At 14.8% G+C, this 18,242-nt stretch overlaps 1 protein-coding gene across 1 annotated transcript; it reads right to left on the bottom strand.

Moving 5' to 3' along the window:
• Positions 1 to 1,734: 1,734 nt before the first annotated feature.
• On the bottom strand, positions 1,735 to 2,190 carry HO133_009575 (uncharacterized protein; the record flags this gene model as incomplete). The annotated part of the gene is made up of 1 exon (XM_037300436.1): positions 1,735 to 2,190. The coding sequence occupies one exon, from the start codon at positions 2,188 to 2,190 to the stop codon at positions 1,735 to 1,737; it is 456 nt and encodes a 151-aa protein (XP_037154284.1).
• Between the last annotated feature and the right edge of the window lie 16,052 nt (positions 2,191 to 18,242).

Raw genomic sequence — 18,242 nt, 5'->3', positions numbered from 1 at the left:
ATATTTCATATTATATTATATCTTTTCGATTAGTAATTATTAATAATAATAGATTTATTAAAAAACAATCTAAAGACGTTAATAGAGGCTTTAAAAGATAAATAAAAGAGATATATATATCTAAATTAAATACGTTTAATATAATTATAATATTTAAATATTAGTTTAATTTATCTATCGCTAGCTTAAGAGAAGTATATAGAAGAGAATATATTCGTTTAAACTCTTTTTAAAAGTCTTTTAACGCGTTTATAAGTAGTAATAAATAGCTATTAAGCTCGCTTACGATCTTAATTATTAGTAATAGTAAATTCGTTAAGAGATAGCTTAAGGGCGTTAATAAGAAGCTCTAATTAAGCGAGGAATATCGAAGATAATTATATTTATATTAATGAAATTAATAGAATTAATAAAATAATAAAAGAAGAATAATTATATAAATAGATAAAAGAATTATTATTTAATTTTAAACGCGTCTAATATAACTATTATAACTATTATATTTAAATATCTATTTAATTTACTAATAGTAAGCTAAATTTTATTATTTTTATATCGTTAGAAAGCGTAAAGCGAGCTTTATAATTTAAGAGATTATAAAGTAATTATATCTATCGTAAGCTAAGTATCTTAAAATATAAAACTTCTATATATAAATTTTTAATAAGAAAACGTAAGAGAGCTATTAAGCTAATTTAGTCGATCTAATTAAAGAGCGTAATAATTCTAAATTAATAATTAACTATATATATAAATTTAAGATTTTCTAATTTAGCTCTATCTTATTCTTTTATATATACTAATAATTAATTAGAAATATTAATATCTTTTTTATCTTAAAATTTATAAATTAATTATTAATACTTTATATAAATTAAGTATTCTTATAGAGTTATTATCTTTAATCTCTTTATATTTTAATTATTATTTAATTAAGCGTATTAATATAATACTTTAATTAAAGACTTAGCTCTTAAAGATTTAGATATTTAAAGTTTTTATTAATTATAATTATTATAAATAAGATAACTCTTATTATTTTAAATATATTAAGATACTCTTTTTTAATATTATGATTATATTTTTCTAATTATATTAAATTATTTTAAAATATAATTTAATAATTATTTTTATTTAAGTTATCTTATAAAGTATAATCTATATATCTTTTTTTATTTTAATTTATTAATAATATATAATCTAGTATTATTAGAGATATTAATAAAGCTTTAAATTCTTTTATCTTATTTGATAGACGTATTAATAGAGGGCTTAAACGAGCTATATATTAATAACGCGACTTTAATATAATAGCGCTTAACGACTTTATTTAGCGTAATACTTTTTAATATTAAATTATTTATAATAATTTAATTATTATTTTATTATATTTAGAATATATATTTATTCTTATATTAAAGCTTTATATAAAGTATTTTAATTTCATTATTATAAAAATAGCTTCTTTTAATAAATTATTGTTAGGAGACAATGTGACTATGTCATAATTTGGGTGTGGTGTAAAAGATGTTGATTATTCTATGTGCCTGCAGGGCAGATATGTGTGGTGCCAAGCCACGCTAGGCCCAAATGGGTGGTGGCTCTGGAGGAGGCCTTGGCGTACCGTGACAACATGCCCGCAAAGAATGAAAAAAAGACACGTCCTCGTGGCTGCATCTCTGGATAGCTACATCAATCATGCGCCGTCCATATATCCATGCACCTAGCCTTGGCCTATAGCCTCCATATCCTTCGCGAATCGAATGTAGCCGAGCGGAGAGGCGAAAGTAAGAAGAGAGGCGAGTTGAGAGGCGAGAAGAGAGGCGAGAAGCGAGGTAGAAAGTGGAGTACTGCTGAGGCGAGGGGAAGGATCTCCGCAATTCTGCATAGTGGCCTGGTGTGGAATTGTGGAGAGTGCGCCCGCTTGAATAGGACTGCTGCTGTCCGTGCTCTTATTCTTCTCCATAGTTTTCTCCGCATTTTCTCCACATTTGCCTGTTGCAATGGCCTATGCTCTTGTTCCTGCTTTGGTGGCTGTGCCGGCTTTGGCATTATGACTGACTGCTTTTGGTGTGGCGGCAGTGGGCCAAAGTGCTTGTCGAGTGCCTTGTCGAGCACGTCTTCTATGAGCTTGGTAATGGAGCGGACTTGCTCTGCTGAGAAGCCGGGAATAGGGCTGTTGAATGCCATAATGATATCGAGTGGCCTAGTGAAAGGATCGACCTGTAAATCGTGTAGGGACTCGTGGGACTGTGAGTACTGATGTAGGAGCGTACTTGGTGTTGAGGTAGGTGGGGTCCTAGGGGAGGAGTAGGCAACTGGTGTGGGAGCGAAATAACTTAATAGACGCCTGTTGAATGATCTTCAGGTGTTGCTACCATGTTGTCAGGAGACAATGTGACTATGTCATAATTTGGGTGTGGTGTAAAAGATGTTGATTATTCTATGTGCCTGCAGGGCAGATATGTGCGGTGCCAAGCCACGCTAGGCCCAAATGGGTGGTGGCTCTGGAGGAGGCCTTGGCGTACCGTGACAATTATTTTCTATCTTAATTTAATATATATTTATTAATCTAGATATTTAATTATATAATATATTCTTATTTTATTTTATTAATTCTAATTTTTTATCACTAATAAGAATTATTTTAAATTCTATAATTTATATTAGCTAGTTTATATTAATATTATTTAATTTTAAAATTAATTAACTAATAATTAATATTACTATTTTTTATTCTAAATTTAATAATTTTAATACTTAATTAAAATTTAGATAAAAGTCTTTCTATCGCTTTTTATTAAAATATTAACTTAATAAAAGATATAAATTAAATAAGAATATATCGAGTTTATAATCTTCGCTTTTATCTTTAATTTTAAAAGAGAAATCTTTTCTAATATTTATAATAGTATATAAAATTAAGAGAGTATTATTAATATTAAGGGGAGCTTTATTATATATAATAATTATAATTATTAATAACTTCTTTATCTTCTATAAATTAATAGAGTTATTTAAGAATTTATTACTATCGTAATTAGATATTATATATATACTTTTTTTAAACTTATATATTCTATAGCGTTGAAACAATTTAAGATCTATTTATCTATATTTTTTAATATATTTTTTTTCTTTTATTAATCTTCTTTATTTTATTCGCTTTCTATTAATATATAGTTAATAATATCTTTATAAATAAATAGATTATAATTTATATTTTATATTTTTTTAGCTTTCTTCTCTCTTCTAGCATTTTTAACTCTCTTTATTATTATTCTCTTTTTTATATTTTATTTTAAAATTTTTATAATCTCTATAATTTAGATATAATAGATTTATTTAATAGAATATAAAGTATTATAAATCTTTTATTATTATTAAAAATTAGAATAAAATTAATATTAAATATTAAAGATAATAATAAATAAAATATAAAAGTAAATATATTTAAATAAATAAAAAAATAAAAGAATAAAGAGAAGTTATTAACTTAAAAAGAGAGATTATTAATTAATATATTTTTAACTTATTTAAATTAAAGCGCGTCGAATTTCTATTTAAATTCGATTATCTATTTAACTTAAATACTTTATTTAAACTAAATAATATTTCTATTAATAATTTCTATTTAAATTAAATAAATTTTTTATTAATAATTAATATTAAGTTAATTATTATTTATTATTAAATATTATTACTTTAATTATACTTCTTTATTTACTTTTCTATTCTTAAATATTTTTTTATAAATAATATTTATTTTAATATATATAATTATAGATCTTCTAATATAAATATTTATTAATAATAATTACTTTAATATATCGATAATATATTTTATCTTCTAAATAATATTATATATAAAGTTATAATTTATATAATTATTAATAATAATATTATTATAAATTTTATAATTATTAAAAATAATATATAATTTTTTTTAATAATTTAAAGCTATTTTATATATAATAATATATTTCTATTATAATTAATATTATCTTTTTATAATCTTTATTAATAAAATATAAAGACTAAATATTAGCTTTAGCGTTTTTTATACTATTTCTCTTTATTTAATAAAAATTATATATTTTTTTTAATCGAAGTCTATTAAGATATAGTTTATAAAGAAAATTTATATTAATAAATTTTTTAAAAATTATTTAAATTTAATATTATTAAATAATACGAGACATTAATTATATTAAAAATAAAGATTTTATATTATATAAAGTATAAAGAGATATTTAGAGAAAGTAAAGATTATAAATTATTTTAATAAAATAGATTTTTTATATTATAGAATTTCTTAAAATTAATTAAGTTTTAAAGAATATAATAATTATAATATAAATATCTAACTATTTTATATATATATATATATTATAGCTTTAAATTCTTTCGCTAATAGCGAGAATAGTTAATTTAAACTATTATATTACTTTATATATTTCTCTTAATATCTTTATTATCTTTTTCTTTTTTTAAAATAAATAATCTCTTTATATATTAATAATAGTAGATATATATAAAAAATAAATATTTATTTATTTAATATTCTTTAATTATAAAGAATATAGAATTCTAATCTCGCTTATATATTAATAATATAATTATTTTAAACTTTTAAAAATAATTAATCTTAATATCTTTATTATTAATATAATATATAATTTAATCTATTATAATATTATATACTTTATCTTCTTTTAATATATTTATAAATATATTAAAATCGATATTATTTATTATAACGCGAATTAATATTTAAATTTTAATAATATTAAGAGATAATATTAATATATTAATTATAATTCTTTTTAAATATATATAGAAATTAGTTTAATTAAAAATATATAATTATAATTATAATATAGAGTTAACGTTATTAATAGAGATAGATTATTTATTTAACTATCTACGTTTATAAATTTATATATATATATAATTAATTTTTATAGCTATATCTAATTCGTAATTATTTAATTATTTCTTTAAAATATTAGATATAAAGATTTTTAGAAAAGCGTTCTTTAATTACTTAAAGATTTTATCGAGCTTTATTTAATTATAAAAAATATTAAGCGCGCTCTTAATTAGATATCTTTTTTTTATCTTTTATTTTAAAAAAAAGCGAATCTTTTTATAATTAAACTCTTTTATTATTAAATTATATAAGATAATTAATATTATTTAAATTCTTAAATTAATATTAATATAGAATAATTTAAATAAAATAGATAAAAATAATATAATACTAATTTATAAAAACTCGTATTTTATATCTAAGATTAATTAAATTATAGAATTCTAAAAGAAGTAGAATAATTCTAGAGAAGAATATATTAGAAAGAATATTATAGAATTAATAGACTTCGAATATTATAATAGAAGAGATTTTAATTTAGAAATAGATTCTATAAGCTAATCTTTATTTAATAAATCTTATTATATTATTTATTCTATCTATTTAAGAGATTAATTAATAATTAAATTAAATAATCGAAGTTAAATAATGCGATATAAAGTCGAACTATATTATATATTATTTAGATATTTAAAATATCTATTTAAGAATAATATATATCTTCTCTAATTTTTCTATCTATTATATATCTAAATTATCTTATCTTTTACTTCTTTATTTATATCGTTATTCTTATACTTATTATAAATATTAATTCTCGAGTTAAATATCTTTTATTTAATCTTTTTATTTAGAATCTTTTTATTTAGACCTTATAAATTATTTAATATTAAATTATAATTATATATTAAAATAGTATAAAAGCTTTAGAATAATTAAGTATATTTATAAATAATATATCTAAAAAGATAATATAATATTATTATATATTTAAAAACGAATTATCTCTCTTTATATATTTCTATTTAAAATCTTATTATTAAGACTTTTTAGATTATTTAATATTAAGTAATAATTATATATCTTTTTATTTTCTTATAATAATTTATTACTCTCTTATTTATTTAAATATTTTATTATTTCTTTTAATTAATATCTAGATTAATAGAGTAAAAGACTCTTATTAATATTATATCTATATCTATAAAATACTTAATTAAAATAAAAAAGTAGAATTTATTATTATTTTTAAAAGGTCGTACTATTAAACTATCGTGATTTTTAAATTAAATAATTAAAGAGTATTAGAGAGTTTTATTATCTAGATACTCTTATTTAAATTACTATAAATTTATTAATATTATTCAAAATTAATAAAATAGAATTAATAAAATAGAGAAAAAGATTATATTAAAGCGATAATTAAATTAATTATAAAGATACTTATAAATATTATTAACTTTTTAGAATATTTATAAATATCTTTATTAAGAGTATTAATTAACTATTTTAATATAATAAATTTAAAAATATCTTTTATTAAATTATATAAATAGTAATTATATATATTATCTTATAAATATTATAATTAATTCTTCTTTATATTATCTAATTTAAAAGACTAATTACTATTATCTAGATTTATAATAATTTTTATTATTATAATATTTAATATTAATTAACTTTAATTAATATATTTTAAAGAATTTAAAAATATTAGAAATAATAATTATAGCGCGTAGTTTATAAGTTTTATTAAAATATAATTTATATATAAATTTAAATAGATTATGCTTTTAACTCTAAATTTTATTATATTATATAAAATACTTAATTTTAATCTAATCTTAAATAATCTAATTAATATTTTAAAGAATTTTTCTCTAATTATCGCTTAATAAATAGATAATCTTTTTTATTTTATAAGATAAAAGCTTTATAAGTAAAGCGTTATTATTAATAATTCTTAATTTTATTATTTATTTAATTATTAATTTATTTAGAATTATCTATATTTTATTAATATTTCTTTTTAATTTCTTATTTAATAAAGCGCGTAAATAAAACTTTATATTCTTTATACGCTTTCTAATATTATAATATTTCTTTTCTATTATCTTAAATAAAATAGTATTTATCTTTTATTATAATTACTTAATTAATAAAACTATTATTATTATATTAATAAAGAATATAATTTATAATATAATTAAATATTTATAAATAAATAATAGATAATATTTAAACTCCTTCGCTATTCTATTATAATATACTTATTTTTTTTTATTTAAATTTTATATATAAATAAGATCTTTAATAATAATTCTAAATTATTTTATTTTATAGATAGTAATTAATATAGATATTAAAAAGATATTTAATTTTATATTATAGTATTTATTAATATAAATTTATTTAATAGCGAAGTTATATATAAATAAATTTTTTATTTTAATTTAAATATAATTTTTATAGAATTTAAATATTATTAAAATTAAAAATCTCTCTTATCTAGATTAAGCTTTATTATTAATTATATATTTAAATAATTTAATATTTATAGAAATTAAAGACTTTAAATTAATATTATAATATTAAATTAATTTATATATATAAAAAACGCGAAGTTATATTATATTATAATCTTTAAAATTTATTAATTTAATAATTTTAATAAATTAGTTCGCGAAAATTTTAATTAAAATAATTATTAAAAAGAATCTTAATTTAAATATTATTCGAATTATATAATTAGCTTTATCTTTATATAAATATATAATATTAAATATATTTATAAAAGAGTATTTCGATTATTAATCTTTATAAAGCTCTTATAATAAAAGCTATTTATCGAAAAAGAAAGAGATTTTAAAATCTTTAATAATAGCGATATCTTAATATTTTTAAAGATATACTAGAAGATTTATTTAGCTTTAATAATAAAGATATAATATTTATAGAATAATATTAGATATATAATATATACTATATTATTAATAATTAATAATATTATAAATAGAAGTATATATAATATTCTATTATAATATAAATTATTTTTTAAATATTTAACTTATTAGAAGTATTAAAATCTTATTAAAATCGAGTTTATTTATATTAATTACTTTACTATAGAAATTTATTTAAAAATATTTTTATATTAAATTATATAGCTAATAGATTTTTAAAATAATAGATATTAAGATTTTTTATAAACTTAAGATATACTTTAAATCTTTAAAAATATAAATATTTTTAATACTTCTATTATTATAATTAAGTTATAAAATTTACTTTATAATTTTTTAAGTTTAATCTAATTATTATAATCTTTTTTTTTTTATTAAATTTAATCTTTCTATTAGATTAATTAATATAAAGAGTAAATAATTAATAATACTCGAATATATACTTTAATACTAGATCTCTATCGCCAGCCTTTATATTATTTTATACTTTTTATTAAATTATTATTTTATTAAATTCGATATTATATAAGTTCGCGAATTAAAAAGCGTAATCTTCTTTAATTTTAAACTCTATTAATAAATATTCTTCTTCTATAATTATATATCTCCTCTCTTATAATAAGAGTATATCTTTTATCTTATAGATTTTAAGCTCTAAGATAGAAGGCTAAGTGATAGTAGAATAAAGAGAAAGCGAAATTTCGATAGAATTAAATTAAGATAGAGTATTATAAAGATTAGAAGAGATTAAAAATTTTAAGATTTATTTTAACTTAATAGAAGAAAAGACTAAATACTTAAATATTATAAAAGATTATTAAAATTAGAGATATAGATATATTAATAAATCTCGCGTAATTTTAAAAATATTAATTTTAATATTTAATATCTTAATTAAAGCTAGAATTAATATTAATACTTATTATTAATATAAGAAAGCGAGATAAATAAATCTTTAATTACGCGCTATAAGAATATTCGCTACTTAAATACCCGTAGTTATTTCTAATACTTATATATCTCTTAAAAATTATTATTATTATTAATAATTAAGCTTATATTATTAACTTTATAAATTAGATAAAATAGTATCTTAAAAATTTTATTAATATTATTCTAGAAATATTTTAAGCGAAAATAAATAAGAAGAGTTTTATAATTAATTTACTTTTATAATTAAGAGATTATTACTAAATCTTTTATTAACTTTTAAATAAAGATAAATTTATACTCGCTTAAATTATTAATAATAATAAATTATAGAGATTAAATACTAGAGAGCTTTTCGATAAATAATCTATTAAATTAATAAAAATTTATTACTTTCTTAATTATTAAGAACTTCTAGATCTTTATATATTCTATATTTAATATTTTTATAGATTTTCTTTTAAATACTCGCTTTTCTTACTTAATAGATATCTTATTAATTAATAAAAATAATTTATTTAAGTCTTTAAAAAAGAAATTTAGATTTTAAATAATTATATAATTAAAAATAGATAGTAATTAAATAATCTCGCTAATAATAATATTAATCTTTTTCTTCTACTATCTTATAGACTTTTTCTAAAAATTATTCTATTATAATTAATATAAGAACTTCTCTTTTATAACTTTAAATATAAATAATAAAAAGCGAAGTTTCTTATAAATATTCTTACGATTCGCTAGAATATCTAACTTCGCGATATCGAATTTAATATAAAAATTAGTTTTAGTAAGCGATATTATTATTAGCGTATTATTAAAAGAGAGCGTAGATATTAATATAATAATATTAAATAATAACGTAATAGAGTAAATAAGATATAAGATAAAAGAAATTTAAATAAGACTATAGAATTTAAGTTAAATATTCAATAACTTAAGATCGAATATAAGCTATATAATAATTTCGATATATTCTTTATCGAAAAAATAGAATAATATATTATTCTAGAAGTTTAATAAAAATTAATCTATAATATCTAAGTTCGCGATATCGAATTTAATATAAAAATTAGATTTAATAAATATAACTTTTATCTACTCTAGATATAATTAATAAAATAATTATAAAGAATATAATATAATAATAAATAAGTAAATAATTATAGAGAAATATATAATAGAGTAAGTAGTATATAAGAATTTAATTAAGATTTATAATAAGATATAAATAAATAGAAAAATAGAAAAAAGATATAATATTTAACTCGAATCTTTAATAATATTTATAAATAAATAAGTAACTACTTCTTAGATAATATTAATTAATTATTATATACTTATTAATAGTAATTAATATTAAAGCGTAATATAAATAATAATATAAGTAAATAAATATTAAATAATAAATTATAAAGGGAAAATAATAGAATATAATATTATAAGCGCTAATAACTAGCGCGATAATTAATTATTTAATTTCGATTCGATAGTTTATTAATTATTCGAATTGTCTATTTAACTCGAATATTTAATTATTTATATTAATCTTTTATTTAGCTTAATATAATAAAATAAATAAAAGAAAATAAAATATTAGCGTAATAAGATTAAATCTCTTATTAATATTAATAATCTTTTTATTAATAATATTTATAATAATATAGATAAAATTCTTAATTAAAAAATATTATTAATTTTTAATTACTTTAATAAAAATAAAGTACTCGCTATTTCTATTATATATATTTCTTTTAAAATAATATAAAAGAATACTATTTTTAAAAAGAAATAAATTTTAAAAGTAATTTAGATTTTTAATAGATATATTAAAGAGTATTACGAAGTAGATATTATTAATAATTAAAACGCTTAAAAACTTTTTAATTTAAAATTATCGCTTTATTAGTATTAAGTATTTAATATTATCTTTTATATTAAATATAAAATTAAGAGTAAAGAGCTATTAGATAATATATTAATAAGTTATCTTTTCTCTAATTATATTAAAGAAAATAATATTAATTTAAAAACTCTTTAAGCGAATATTATAAGATTTAATAAAATAATAATAATATTAATATTAATAATAATAAATTTCTTATCTCTTAATAAGAAAAATAGAGCTATTTTAATAGTATATATTTTAAAATTATTAAAATAATATAAGATTTAGATTACGAGTTTATCTTAATTAATACTTATTTAATTTAAATAATTTAAAAATAAATTTTATTTTTATAATTTAATTATAGATATTCTTAATTACTCTAATTATCTTTAAATATAATATTAATTTAATATTATAATTTATATTATCTAGAAGCTAGATTAGAGATTATATTAATAATTAAAAATTATAATTAAAAAAATTATAAATATTTAATAAAAGTTAAATATTAAATTTATTATTATTATTAATTAATTTAAATATATTATTTATTTAATTCGAATATTAAATATAATAGTAATATTAAAATTAAATAAACGATATCTAAGCTATTTATATATTCGCATTATCTATATTCTTAATATTATTATTTTTATTCTTAATATTATTATATATTTAAAATTAAACTATCTCTCTTTATATATTTTAATTTAATATCTTATTATCTAAGCTATTTAGATTATTTAATATTAAGTAATAATTATAGATTTTTTTATTTTTTTATAATAGTTATATTACTCTATTATCTACTTAAATATTCTATTATTTCTTTTAATCGATATCTAGATTTATAAAGTAAAAGAATCTTATTAAGATTATATTTATATTTATAAAATATTTAATAAAGATTAAAAAGCGAGATTTATTATTATTCTCGAAAGATTATATTATTATATTATTATAATTTTTAAAAAAAATTATTAAGAAGTACTAGAGAGTTTTATAATTTAAATACTCTTATTTAAATTATTATAAGTCTATTAATATTATCTAAAATTAATTAAATAAAGAAAAAAAATATATTAAATTAATAATAAGATTAACGATAGAGGAACTTATAAAAATAATTAATTTTTTAATATATCTATATATATTCTTTTTAAAAGTATTAATTAGCTACTTTAAGATAATAAATTTAGAAATATTTTATATTAGCTTATTTAGATAATAATTATAAATATTATATTCTAAGTATTAAAGTTAATTATTTTTTTTATTATCTAGCTCTATAAAGTTTAATTATTATTACTTTATTTTATAATAATTATTATTATTTTATTTTATAATAATTTTTATTATTTTAATATTTAGAATTAGTTAGCTTTAATTAATATTATTTAAAGAAATTAAGAATATTTGAAATTATTATTACTATTTAAAGCTTATAAACTCTATTAAAATATAAGTCGTAGATAAAATTAGAAATATTATAATTTTAGATTATAGCCTTTTTATATCGTATAAAATATTTTATTTTAATTTAATTTATTAAATAATTTAATTAATATTCTATAGTATCTTTCTCTAATTCTCGCTTAATATATAGATAATCTTTCTTATCTTATATAATAAAAGTTTAATAAATAAAATATCGCTATTAATAATTTTTATTTTCGCTATTTATTTAATTATTAGCTTATTTAAAATTATCTATATTTTATTAATATTTCTTTTTAATTTCTTATTTAATAGAGCGCGTAGATAAAATTCTATATTCTTTATTTACTTTCTAATCTTATAATATACTTTTTCTATTATTATCGATATAATAGAATATATTTCTTACTATAATTACTCTATTAAGAGAATTATTATTACTATATTTATAAAGAATTTAATTTATAATATAATTAAGTATTTATATATAAATAATAGATAATACTTATATTTCTTCGCTAGTTTATTATAATATACTTACTTCTTCTTATATAGTTTTTATATACTTATAAAATTATCGATTATAATTCTAGATTACTCTATCTTATAGATATTAATTAATATAAAAATTAAGACGATATTTAATTTCGTATTATAAAATTTATTAATATAAATTTAATTAATAGCGAAGTTATATTTAAATTTCTCTTTATCTTTAATTATAATTTTTATATAATTTTTATATAACTCGAAAACTATTAGAATTAAGAATCTCTTTTATCTAGATTAAATTTAATTATTAATTATATATTTAAATAACTTAATATTTATAAAAGTTAAGAGCTTAGTATTAACTCTATAATATCGAGTTAATTTATATATATAAAATACGCGAAGTTATATAATATCGCGATTATCGAGATTTATAAATTTAATAATTTTTATAAATTAGTTTATTAAAGTCTTTATTAGAATAATAATAAGAAAGAATTTTATTTTAAATATTATTTAGATTATATAATTTACTTCGTCTTTATATAAATAAATAATATTAAATATCTTAATTAAAGAATATTAGAATTATTAATTTTTTTAAATAAATTATAATATAAAATATTTATTTATAAAGAAAGACTTTTTAAAGATTTTAATAATAATAATATTTTAATATTCTTTAAAAATATTAAATTATAGAATAAGTTATTATTTAAATATTTAACTTATTAATAGTATTAAAGTCTAAAGAAATATTTATATTAGCGAGTTAAATAAAAGAATTAAATATATTTATTTTATTAAAGTTAAGTTTATTTATATTAATAGCTTCTTTATAAATATTTATTTAAATATATTACTATATTAAATCGTAGAATTAATAAATCTTTAAAATAATAGAGATTAATATTTTTTATAAATTTAAAATATAATTTAAGTCTCTAAATATTTAGATATTATTAATATTTATATTATTATAATTAAATTATAAGACTTATTTTATAATTTATTAAATTATCTTAAATTATTAAGATCTTTCTTTTTTATCGAGCTTTATTTTTTTATTATATTAATTAATATAAAAAATAAATAATTAATAATACTTAAATATATATTTTAATATTAAATCTTTATCGCTAATCTTTATATTATTCTATATCTTTCTTTAATTTATAATTTTATTAATTTTAATATTATAAGAGTTAATTAATTAAAGAATATAATTTTATTTAATTAAGAGCTCTATTAATATAGTATCTTCTATTATTAAATATCTTCTCTCTTATAATAAAAGCGTATTATTACTCTTATAAATTTTAAATATAATAACGTTATCTATTAAATTATTAATAAACTTCTTTTATAAAAAATAGCGATAAATTTATAATTAAGAATTACTCTTATTCGAGCTAATATTAATAAATTAAGAATTTATCTAATTTTCTTTATAGATATTAAGTAAATTAAATAATAAGATTAAAGATAAAATAATAATAGAATAGAAAGAAAGTAAAATTTTAATAGATTTAGATTAAGGCGAGATATTAGTAAATCTAAAAGAGATTAAGAATTTTAAGATTTATTTTTATTTAATAAAAGAAAAGATTAGATATTTAAGTATTTTAAAAGATTATTAAAATTAAGAATATAAGTATATTAATAAATCTCGTAAAATTTCGAAAATATTAGTTTCGATATCTAACGTCTTAATTAAAGTTAAAATTAATATTAATATTTATTATTAATATAAAAAAGCGAGATTAATAAATCTTTAATTATACGCTATAAGAATATTCGCTATTTAAATATATATACTCGCTCTTAATATTTATATATCTTTTATAAATTATTATTATTATCTATAATTAAGCTTATATTATTTATTTTATAAATTAAATAAAATAATATTATAAAATTTTTATTAATATTATTTTAGAATTATTTTAATTAAAAATAAATAATAAAAGCTTTAAGACTAAATTACTTTTAGAATTAAAAAATTATTATTAAATTATTTATTAACTTCTAAATAGAGATAACTTTATACTTATTTAGATTATTAATAATAATAAATTAAAAGAAGTTAATATTAAAGGGATTTTTAATTAATAGTCTATTAAATTAATAGAGATTTATTAATCTCTTAATTATTAAGAGTTTTTAAATCTTTATATATTCGTCTTTTTATATTTCTATTAATTCTCTTTTAAATAATTATTTCTCTTATTTTATAGATATCTTATTAATTAATAAAATTAATTTATATAAAAATTTAAGAAGAAAGCTAAGATCTTATATAATTATATAATTAAAAATAAATAATAATTAAATAATCTCGCTTATAATAATATTAATCTTTCTCTTATATAATTTTATAGACTTTTTTTAAAAATCTTTATATCTTAATTACGCGAAAATTTCTCTTTTATTACTTTAAATATAAGCTTTAAAAATTAAAGTTCTTTATAAATATTATCTTAATTCGCGAAGATACTTAACTTAATAATATCGATTTTAAAATAGAAATTAATTTCGATAGATATTATTATTATAAATATATTATTTAAAAAAAATATAGATATTAATATAATAATATATATAATATAATAATAAGAAAATATATATTAAACTAAGTAAGATATAAGATAAAAGAAATTTAAATAAAATTATAGAGTTTAAATCGAATATTCGATATTAATAATTTACTCTTTATTATTTAAATAAATTTATTTATTAATTCTCTATTAGCTTTAGATAACTTTTTTAAAATATATATTATATCTTTAATTAACTTTAATTAATTATAAATAGACTTTAGTTAGCGCTAACTTTATTAATAGCTATTTTAATAATCTTAATTAAATACTAGTATATTATATCTTTAACTAACTTTAATTAATTATTAATAAAAACTTTAATAGAAGTTTCGATTAGCGTTAAAATTAATAATATATATATTAATAATAAGAGTATAAATTTCGCTATTATATTTATTAAGAATATAAATTTATTTAATAATAATATAAATTTTTTAAGATCTATTCTCTATTAGTAATTTCGAAATTAATAATCTTTAATAGAATTTAAATAGTAATAATTACTTTAATAATTAGTATTTTAAAAATTAATATTTATTTTAATTTTTTAATATAAGAGATAATAGTAAGATATAGTAGCTAATAGATATTATATTTATATAATTTTTATTTACTTTTTAATTAATTAGTAGATAATTAAATTCCTTTTTTAATAAATATATTAATTTTCTTTCTTTTTTATATTTATAAAAATCGATTAATTAGATTATCTTCTTTTTAAATATATATAACTCTTAATAATTTATTTAATTTTAATTATTTATATTTAAAAGACTTTTATTTTAATATAAAGATATATTAATTAATTAAATATAATAAAATAATTATATATTATAAATAATAATAAATAGATTTAATATATTTTTTTTATAATATTTAAAATTATTTTTAGAGATATTACTATCTAAATTAAATAATTTAAATTAAAATAAAATTAATTTCTTTTATATAAAATATATATTTTTAAATTATATACTCTATAAATAGCTTTACTATTTTAAAGTAAATATATAAATATAATTTTATATATATAAAAGCGCTTTAATTATATATATATTAAATATAAAGAAATATTTAAAAGTAATAAAAGTATCTCTCCTCTAAATAGCTTATTATAAACTCTTTCTTTTTATAAATATCTATTAATATAAAATATTTTTTATATATAAATTTATAAATATCTTTTATATAATTATAAAGAATATAAAGTTAAAATTAAATTTCGCGATAAGTAAGGCTAGAGTAATAATATATATTTACTAAAATATTAATATATTATTAATTATTAAAGAATATATATTTTATAATTAATTAATAATAGATAAGAGAATATATATCGAATATATTACTTTTATAAAAAATAATATAAAAATAATAATAAATTTATTAGATATTTATAAGATTATAAAAAGTAAAAATTAATTCTTCTATATGTATTTTTTAATATTATAAATCGCGATATAATTAATAATATTAATAATCTAATAATTTTAATTATTATAAAAGAAGAAGATATATATTTATTTAAAGATAATATAATTATAACTTTAATATTATAATAATAATTAAATAAATAAAAAATAGAGAAAAAGAGAATAAATATAATATAAATAATAAATCTAGATAATAAGATTATAGTACTCTCTATCTCTATAATAAACTTAAATTATAATATTATAATTTTATTTTTAATAATTAATTCTATAGAATTATATTTAAAAAAGTAAGATATTAAGAAACTAATAAAATTATAATTTAAATCGAAATCTCTTAATTAAATAGAATTAATATTTAATTATTAAATTAAATTAAATATTAAATTAATATTTAATATAAATAATTTTTAAAATTTATTTAAATTCTAGAAAGATTATACGCTAGCGCTATAGTTTTTTAAATTAAAACTCTTTAATAATAATATTAATAAATTCTTTTATAATATCTATTTATAGCGATTCTAAAATAATTATAATTTTAATAATATAAAATTATTAAGATATAAGATATAGAATATATATAATAATAATATTAATAGCGATTAAACTAGCTAGTCTTTTAAAATTTATAATTTTAAATCTAAATTAAAATTAAAGATATATTATATTATTTATTTTAATATTATAAATATTATTAAAATATTTTTAATATATAAATCTTTTAATATAAATTTATATTATTAATTTATATATTAAAGAAATATTAATAAAGTAAGAGTTTATAATAAGATATATATTATAAATTAATAGTAGAAAATATAGAATAAGCTATCTAATAGCTTTATTATTATTCTTATTATTTTAATATTAAATAAAACTTATTTCTTTTAAATATATAAGAATTAATATATTTAGTTAATCTATATTATAATTAGAAATCTTTAATAAAATACGTAATATATATATAGTAGATCGAGTATAGTAATTCTAGAAATAATATTAATTATTATAAAAAAAGAAGCTAAAGTTTAGATTTATTATTATATCTTAAATTTAATAATTAAAAATAACTTTTTATACTTTTATAATATATTATCTATTAATAAAATATATTTAATAATTAAAAAATACTTTAAATATAATATTAATATATAATATATAAATAACTTAATTTAAAGATATTATTTAATATTAGCTATTATAATATTAAATTATAAAAAATAAATAATAATTACTTTAATCTTAAATAATAGATATTATTTTATATATATAATTCTATCTATAAAAAGAGAGTAATTATATTCTCTAATCTTATATTTTAAATAAATATTTAAGCGTATAATCTGTCAGGACCAGCATAGGTGCGATATCAGTATGGGTGAGGTAGAACGAGGATAATAAGGCTACCGAACTATGTATGTGGGAAGGAGGCATGATATAGTAGGGGATGCCTCCGCCAAGGCCCGCTAGCCATAGGGCTGAGTGGTGTGTCAAGGGTACGCTCGTAACACTACCCCCCTCTCTCAAATAGCCATGGCCCCCATGGCTGGTAGACCGGAGATGCAGGCCCATTGCTTACCTTGTATCTCCAAACATCCATAGTCCCTGTAAGCCTTG

The sequence above is a fragment of the Letharia lupina genome (assembly GCF_014066315.1).
Source record: "Letharia lupina isolate WasteWater1 chromosome Unknown contig_7, whole genome shotgun sequence".
NCBI classification, from domain to species: domain Eukaryota; kingdom Fungi; phylum Ascomycota; class Lecanoromycetes; order Lecanorales; family Parmeliaceae; genus Letharia; species Letharia lupina.
This window is presented reverse-complemented; position numbering and strand designations above follow the sequence as displayed.